The sequence below is a fragment of the Mirounga leonina genome, unplaced genomic scaffold (genome assembly GCF_011800145.1).
Source record: "Mirounga leonina isolate KUSES-001 unplaced genomic scaffold, KU_Mleo_1.0 Mir_221, whole genome shotgun sequence".
In the NCBI taxonomy this organism is placed as follows: Eukaryota; Metazoa; Chordata; class Mammalia; order Carnivora; family Phocidae; genus Mirounga; species Mirounga leonina.
The window spans coordinates 1-9,412 of record NW_023270554.1 but is presented as its reverse complement, the minus strand read 5'-3'; the positions used below and the strand labels follow the sequence as shown (position 1 = coordinate 9,412).

The window sequence follows — 9,412 nt, the reverse complement described above, 5'->3', positions numbered from 1 at the left end:
TATTTTACTGATTATGCCAGCCAGTGATTGCTACATATTTAAATGTACACAGGTCAATCTACTTACCTTGTACATAATGATTTTTAACTCACATATACCCTCAGAAAATCCTCTTCTAGCAAAAATTATGACAATATTTCCTACAAGATTTTTAGATATTTTTCATATTCATTTAACTTTATTTGAAATTTATTATATCAAAATTATATGAAACTGAGATGTACATTGCTTTTTTCAAATAAATTATTCACTCTTTAAATAATCCATCCTCAAAATTGTACACACACACACACACACAGAGTTGGTGTTGTTGACACAAAATGAACAAACTTTTAAAATCTCTAAAATAAAGGGTTTTTTTTTAGTTTTTGTTCTGTTTTTGGTTTTGGTTTTCCAGTCCAGGTTAGGACAACTGCCTGGGATACAGTCTTTACTAAGGACATAAAACATGAAATGTTCAAATCATTAGGTGAAAGGTATTTCAGAAAGTTATAGACCTTATCTTAGGACTGTAAACTTAGGACTTAGTTTATCCGCAGGACTGTCTGACTTCAGTCTCATGGGACCAGGGAGGTTCTACACTTAGCCATATGCTTGGAATATGCTCCATTTTAGGTTATTTATAAATGAATCAGATGTACAATTGGTGCCAAGGTCAGAAATTGAATTTGCTGACTCTGGTAATGGTTAAAGTTTGGTTTCCTTGAGATCCAATGAGCAGGGCCCATGCACATTAAAAGTTGAAAATCTCCTTTATTTTATCAATGTCTAGCATATCTTTTACTTACAGTGCCTCAGCCATTTACTCTTATTGCTGAGGTCCAATGTCCAGAACAAAAATACTATAAGGATGTATGAAAGCAGGATAAATGTAAATTTTAATGTACTAAATATAAAGTAAATATATTTTTCAATAGTGAAAACTGGCCAAGTGAGAACAAAATATATTGATATAACAAATTTCATAATGGATCCCGTTTGGCTGCTGCCAGTTTATCCAATTCCTCTCACTATAGACGTCCCAGAAAATGTTTCTCTAGCCATTGTCTCAAAGCCCCCTTGACGTCTTCGTTCCTCACACTGTAGATAAGGGGGTTCAACACAGGTGTGAAAATGGTGTAAGAAGCAGAGACCACCTTGTCATGGGCCACTGAGCAGTAGGATTTGGGCCGCACGTAGATGAGTAGGAGAGTGCCACAGAAGAGCCTCACCAAAGCCAGGTGAGAGGAGCAGGTGACAAATGCTTTCTTCTGAGCTGCAGTGGACCGCATGCGGAGCCCAGTAGCCAAGATGAGACTGTAGGAAGCCAAAAGGAGAGACAGAGGGATCAAGAGCATCAGGAGGCAGCACACATACGTGAAAAACTTAAAAAAGGTAGCGTGGGCACAGGCAAGGTGCGTGAGTGTGGGTGCCTCACGAAAGAAGTGGGTGATTTCTCGAGAATGGCAGTAAGGGAAGCTCAGAGTGGCACCAGGCTGCATCAGCCCATCCACCCCTCCCCGAAGCCAGTAGCCTGTGGTCACGTGCAAGCAGAGCTTCTGATTCATGAGGATGGGGTATCGCAGAGGGTGACGTATGGCCACATAGCGGTCATAGGCCATGGCCGCTAAGAGGAAGCACTCACCCTCTCCCAGCATGGGAAACAGTAAACTCCGGGCTCCACAGCCAGCAGGAGAGATGGACCTGGTGCCCATCAGGTAGTTGGTTGCCATCTGGGGGACTATGGTGGAGACCAGCATCATGTCCACGAGGGAGAGCTGGCTAAGCAGGAAGTACATGGGTGTGTGCCGCTGGGGTCCTCATGGTTGAGCACAATCATGAGGGCATTGCCCATCAGGGAGATGAGGAAGAGCATGAGCACCATTGAAAAGAGGAACAGATGGGTCTGAGTGCAGTTAAAGAGCCCTAAAAGAATGAAGTATACTGTGTGGTGTCATTTGCATCTTCCATGGCTCAGTTCATGCCTGGAAGGCAAGGAATTATAAGGAGTCAGAGTTGTTTGAAAGGAAGGTTAGCCATTTATTTAAGAAGATGTGGTCAAACGACAGAAAAAAATGAGACTTGGAGGAATAATTATGTCTTTAATCTTTCACTTCATGACAAGATGTTTGCCTTAGCATCCTATCATACATCTCTGTTGTTATTATACAATATTTTTTAATCCAAATAAATTGCATAACAAGTATATCTTGCAGTACACATCACACTTCTGTTATTTCTGTATATCTTGTTAGTATGCCACACATAATTTACTCACGGTGTTAGGAAATATTATGCCTTCCCAGTTTTCTAAAATTTGTGTACTTCTGTGTTGAAAGAGCCTCATAGTCATGCCTTTTAGTTAATATTAAAGTGATATATCTCTTAATTATGGCTATGGCTTTTTCATGTTTCTCATATGTTTAAGTTAATGTCGCAAGATTTTCTTTGATGTCGTGAGAAATTGTTTTAACTTAAAAAGTACAGAAAAATAAATATAAAACTACTATAACTCAGTTTTCAGGTGAGAGACACAAAATGGCTATATTTCTCTGTTTTACATGTGTGTTTAGTACATGGTTTCAATATGCCAGGCTTCCAGCTACCACAGATATTGCAACAAAGCACCTACCACCATATTCGTCATGTTATCATTGTGTTTACGCACGATTAGAGGGAACTTACCTCAGTGTAGAGACCTTGCAAGAGTTAATTTTTATACCTAGTATGTACTCGCAAAATGCTGAATTTGATTAAACGTGTGCATGACAAAAAGTCAATTTCATAAATGTTTATAACACTAAGGAACATAAAAAATGGTTTTAATTATTTGAATTTTGTTACCAGTAATCATACATCCTCAAAGGTAGGAGGTAGATTAATTTATTAACTGATTAAGTTATTAATTATAAAATTAATCACATTTTAATTAACTGGTAATTTGACTAATTATCTAACTGGTTTATTAAGACCTGCTTAAATCAAGTTATGTCCAACTTACTCTGAAATATAGCATTACCTGCAAATAAAACATGGAGAATCTCCTTTATTTTCAGAGATTATTTATATATTCCCTAAAGCCTCAGGCTTTCATTTTTCTTATCTGTAAGTATCTATGGTAGTAGAATTAGATGTATATGCAAATGATTTCTTTTTTATATTTATGTAACATTTGTATTTCCCTTACAAATTCACTCTATCAAAAACTAAAATAGATTAATGATTACCAAGATTTTAGGATTGGAATTTATTCATAATCTATAAGATAGCAAATCCTTATTTACTATTTATGTAAATTAATTGGTAAGCAGTGAAAAATTTTAAATGTGCAAAACCTTTCATAAATATTACATTGTTTTAAGTATCTAGCATATATGAGCAATACCCAGAGTATCATTAAATGATACAGATATTCTGTGCATCAAAATAGCTATAAATAAGACACAATAATGAGCATATCACAATCATGGTTTAATTCAATAATATATATATGGCATATGTATATAGTTTTTTATTCTATTTATTTATTTTTATTTTTTTAAAGATTTTATTTATTTATTTGACAGAGAGAGAGAGTTAGTGAGAGCAGGAACACAAGCAGTGGGAGTGGGAGAGGGAGAAGCAGGCTTCCCACAGAGCAAATAAATAAATAAGTAAAATCTTTTTTAAAAACTACATATAGTGGCACCTGGGTGGCTCAGTCATTAGGCTCAGGTCATGATCCCGGGGTCCTGGAATCGAGTCCCACATCGGGCTCCCTGCTCGGCGGGGAGCCTGCTTCTCCCTCTCCCACTCCCACTGCTGGTGTTCCCTCTCTCGCTGTATCTCTCTGTCAAATAAATAAAATATTTAAAAAAATAAAATACTAAAATTTCTGTTACATCAATTTTGAATTGAAGTTTATATTTTATATTGCATGTATTTGAGATACTTCTATGTTATTATCCACTTAAAATCAATGGGCAGCTCTATTTTTAATTCTTTGAGGAACCTCCATACTGTTTTCCAGAGTGGCTGCACCAGCTTGCATTCCCACCAACAGTGTAGGAGGGTTCTCCTTTCTCCACATCCCCGCCAACATCTGTCCTTTCCTGACTTGTTAATTTTAGCCATTCTGAGTGGTGTGAGGTGGGATCTCATTGAGGTTTTGATTTGGATTTCCCTGCCGAGCGATATTGAGCACTTTTCCATTTGTCTGTTGGCCATTTGGATGTCTTCTTTGGAAAAATGTCTGTCAATGTCTTCTGCCCATTTCTGGATTGGATTCTTTGTTCTTTGGGTGTTGAGTTTGATAAGTTCCTTATACATTTTGGATATTAGCCCTTTATCTGATATGTCATTTGCAAATATCTTCTCCCATTCTGTTGGTTGTCTTTTGGTTTTGTTGACTGTTTCTTTTGCTGTACAAAAGCTTTTTATCTTGATGAAGTTCCAATAGTTCATTTTTACCCTTGCTTCCCTTCCTTTAGCGATGTTTCTAGAAAGAAGTTGCTGCGGCTGAGGTCGAAGAGGTTGCTGCCTATGTCCTTCTTTAGGATTTTGATGGACTCCTGTCTCACATTGAGGCCTTTCAACCATTTGGAGTCTATTTTTGTGTGTGGTGTAAGAAAATGGTCCAGTTTCATTTTTCTGCATGTGGCTATCCAATTTTCCTAACACCATTTGTTGAAGAGACTGTCTTTTTTCCATTGGACATTCTTTCCTGCTTTGTCAAAGATTAGTTGACCATAGAGTTGAGGGTCCATTTCTGGGCACTCTATTCTGTTCCATTGATCTATGTGTCTGGTTTTCTGCCAGTATCATACTGTCTTGATGATGACAGCTTTGTAATAGAGCTGGAAGTCCGGAATTGTGATGCTGCCAGCTTTGCTTTTCTTTTTCAACATTCCTTTGGCTATGCATGGTCTTTTCTGGTTCCATACAAATTTTAGGATTATTTGTTCCATTTCTTTGAAAAAAGTGGATGGTATTTTCATGGGGATTGCATTGAATGTGTAGATTGCTCTAGGTAGTATTGACATCTTCACAATATTTGTTCTTCCAATCCATGAGCATGGAACATTTTTCCATTTCTTTGTGTCTTCCTCAATTTCTTTCATGAGTATTTTAGAGTTTTCTGAGGACAGATCCTTTGCCTCTTTGGTTAGATTTATTCCTAGGTATCTTATGGTTTTGGGTGCAGTTGTAAATGGGATCAACTCCTTAATTTCTCTTTCTTCTGTCTCGTTGTTGGTGTATAGGAATGCCACTGATTTCTGTGCATTGATTTTACATCCTGCCACTTTACTGAATTCCTGTATGAGTTCTAGCAGTTTTGGGGTGGAGTCTTTGGGATTTTCCACACAAACTATCATATCATCTGCAAAGAGTGAGAGTTTGACTTCTTCTTTGCCGATTTGGATGCCTTTGATTTCTTTTTGTTGTCTGATTGCTGTGGCTAGGACTTCTAATACTATGTTGAATAGCAGTGGTGAGAGTGGACATCCCAGCCGTGTTCCTGACCTTAGGGGGAAAGCTCTCACTTTTTCCCCATTGAGAATGATATTCACTGTGGTTTTTTCTTAGATGGCTTTTATGATATTGAGGTATGTACCCTCGATCCCTATACTCTGAAGAGTTTTGATCAAGAAAGGATGCTGTACTGCATCAAATGCTGTTTCTGCAACTATTGAGAGGATCATATCGTTCTTGTTCTTTCTTTTATTAATGTATTGTAGCACATTGATTGATTGCAGATGTTGAGCCAACCTTGCATCCCAGGGATAAATCCCACTTGGTCACGGTGAATAATCTTTTTAATGTACTGTTGTATCCTATTGGCTAGTATTTTGGTGTGAATTTTTGCATCCATGTTCATCAAGGGTATAGGTCAGTAATTCTCCTTTTTGATGGGGTCTTTGTCTGGTTTGGGAATCAAGGTAATGGTGGCCTCATAAAACGAGTTTGGAAGTTTTCTTTCCATTTCTATTTTTTAGAACACTTTCAGAAGAATAGGTTTTAATTCTTCTTTAAATGTTTGGTACAATTCCCCTGGGAAGCCATCTGGCCCTGGGCTTTTGTTTGTTGGGAGATTTTTGATGACTGTTTTAATTTCCTTAGGGGTTATAGGTCTGTTCGTGTTTTCTGTTCCTTCTTGGTTCAGTTTTGGTAGTTGATACATCTCTAGGGATGCATCCATTTCTTCCAGGTTATCTAATTTGCTGGAATAGGGTTGCTCATAATATGTTCTTACAATTCCTTGTATTTCTTTGGTGTTGGTTTTGATCTCTCCTCTTTCATTCATGATTTTGTTGATTTGGGTCATTTCCAGGTCTCCTACACCTCCGCCATCTTGCTTCCTACCCTTGAACAATAACTTTTTGATTTGTTTTTGTTTTAATCCCCCTGGTTGCAGATGGCAAAAATACTTTGCTGTGGTAATACTTAAGGGGAAGTTTAGCATAGTGATCATGATGGCAGATATCTCTCAGGAAGGAGAAAATCATTTAGAACAGAAGAGGGGTACAAGAGAATTCATTGTATTGATATTTGTATATATCTTAATCACGTTTACAAGTAGTCTTTTGAAATTACTAAAAAATACAGTTAAAAAAAAATAAAAGAACTATCACTGTTGGTGAAAAACTTTGCCATGACTCCAGCTAAAAGCAATACATAAAGAGGAACAATTTAGGTATTGGAGAGACTTTGGTGGTATGATATTCTCCCAAAATTAATGTGTGGGAACACCTTTAATACACAATCACATGAGCTGGGTGGGTAGACTTTCTCATTATTGTTGCAGTATTCAGCACCTGTCCAGGAATATTCTGGATGAAATGACAACTAATTAAGTCTTGAAATCATTGCTCTTGCTTTTAATCTAGTCCTCACAGCTCTGCAAAAATTAAAAGCTGCTGTAGATATGGAACTCTTTGGAACTTCCCACAGGAAAGGAAAGGAAGTATAACACACCTCTCAGTTTAACCAACTGTGAATTATTTTTTAATGTACTTAAGTAATCTGACAGGCACAAACAGATCAATTGCATTAGCCAAAGGGATATTTATGATAATTCATGATAATAAGCCTGTTCTGTAGTTGAAAATAAAAATCAAATGCAATATAGGCTTACAACTTTAATCAGTTAGCTTAAAAATTCAAATATAATTAACATACAGTGTTATATTAGTTTCAGATTTACTTATCAGTTTTAAAATGACTGACAAATTATAAACAAGAATGGGTAAAAATAGGTATCAAAAGAAGAAATAGTCACTGAGAGGTAATATACTATGTCCATGTCAGGAAAAGAACTGGAAGTAATAGTCAGCTGTTAAAGCAAGCAGCTACAAATATATTATGCTCTCCTAACATATGTAAATTGAAGAGGGATTTGTATTCCAAATTGCCTTCAACAGGTTTATGCTACTGTCCTAATCCCTAAACCACTTAATATTTTTAAAATAAACCTATATGCTCAGGGTTAATTGCAAAGTCATGAATGACAACTCATGACATGACAGGGATGCCCACTCTCACCACTGTTGTTTAACATAATACTAGAAGTTCTAGCCTCAGCAGTCAGACAACAAAAAGAAAATAAAGGCGTTCAAATTGGCAAAGAAGTCAAACTCTTTCTCTTCACTGATGACATGATACTTAATGTGAAAAAAATAAAAGACTCCACCCCAAAATTGCTAGAACTCATACAGCAATTCAGCAACATGGCAGGATAAAAAAATCAATGCAGAGAAATCAGTTGTGTTGCTATACACTAGTAATGTGACTAAAGAAAGATAAATTAAGGAATTGATCCCATTTACAATTGCACCAAAAACCATAAGAGACCTAGGAATAAACCTAACCAAAGAGGTAAAGGATCTCTCCTCTAGAAACTCCAGAACACTTATGAGTGAAATTGAGGAAGACATAAAGAGATGGAAAAACATTCCATGCTCAAGGATTGGAAGAATAAACATTGTTAAAGTATCTATGCTGCTCAGAGCCATCTACACATTCAATGCAATCCCTATCAAAATAACATTGACATTTTTCAAAGAGGTAGGTCAAACAATCCTAAAATTTATATGGAACCAGAAAAGACCCCAAATCACCAGGAGAATATTGCAAAAGAAAACCAAAGCTTTGGTCATCACAATGCGGGACTTCAAACTCTATTACAAAGCTGTGCTCATCGAGACAGTATGCTATTGACACAAAAACAAGCACATAGATCAATGGAACAGAGTAGAGAGCCCAGAAATGGACCCTCAACTCTATAGTCAACTAATCTTCTACAAAGCAGGAAAGACTATCCAATGGAAAAAAGAAAATATCTTCAATAAATGGTGCTGGGAAAATTGGACAGCCACTTACAGAAGAATGAAACTGGAACATTCTCTTGCACCATACACAAATATAAACTCAAAATGGATGAAACACATAATGTGAGACAGGAATCCATCAAAATCCTAGAGGAGAGCATAGGCAGTAAACTCTTCAACATTGGCCACAGCAAATTCTTGCAAGACATGTCTCTAAAGACAAGGGAAGCAAAAGCAAAAATAAATTATTGGGACTTCATCAAGACAAAAAAACTTCTGCACGGCAAAGGATAGAGTCAACAAAACTAAAAGGCAACCTACAGAATGGGAGCAGATATTTGCAAATGACATATCAGATAAAGGGCTGGTATCCAAGATCTATAAAGAACTCATCAAATTCAACACTCAAAAAACAAATAAGCCAGTCAAGAAATGGGCAGAAGACAAAAAGAGACACTTCTCCAAAGAAGACATACAAATTGCTAACAGACACTTGAAAAAATGCTCCACATCACTTGTCTTTAGGGAAATATGAATCAAAACCACAATGAGATATCATCTTACACCAGTTAGAATGGCTAAAATTAACAATACAGGGAGCAAAAAATGTTGGTGAGGATGTGGAGAAAGGGAAACCCTCTTACACTGCTGGTGGAAAGGCAAGCTGGTATAGCCACTATGGACAACAATATGGAGGTTCCTCAAAAAGTTAAAAATAGAGCTACCCTCCAACACAGCAATTGCACTACTAGGTATTTACCCCCAAGATACAGATGTAGTGAAAAGAAGCGGCACATTCACCCCAATGTTCATTGCAGCAATGTCCCCAAAGCCAAACTGGGGAAGGAGCCAAGATGCCCTTCAACATATGAATAGATAAAAAAAAATGTGGTTCATATATACAATGGAGTATTACTCAGCAATTAGAAAGAATGAATACCTACCACTTACATCAATATGGCTAGAACTGGAGGGTATTATGTTAAGTGAAATAAGTTAATAAGAGAAAGACAATTATATGGATTCACTCATATGTGAAGTATAAAGACTAGTGCAGAGGACGATAGGGAAGGGAGGGACAACTGAATTGGAAGAAATCAGAGCGGGAGACAAACCTTGAGAGACTC

General features: G+C 36.9%; 1 protein-coding gene across 1 annotated transcript; it reads right to left on the bottom strand.

Annotated features, from left to right (window-relative positions):
• Window positions 1–390: 390 nt before the first annotated feature.
• LOC118026198 (olfactory receptor 2T33-like) lies at window positions 391–3,521 on the bottom strand. Its single transcript, XM_035028954.1, has one exon. It carries the CDS (start codon window positions 1,776–1,778, stop codon window positions 1,011–1,013), a length of 768 nt encoding a protein of 255 aa, XP_034884845.1. The 5' UTR covers window positions 1,779–3,521; the 3' UTR covers window positions 391–1,010.
• Window positions 3,522–9,412: the final 5,891 nt, after the last annotated feature.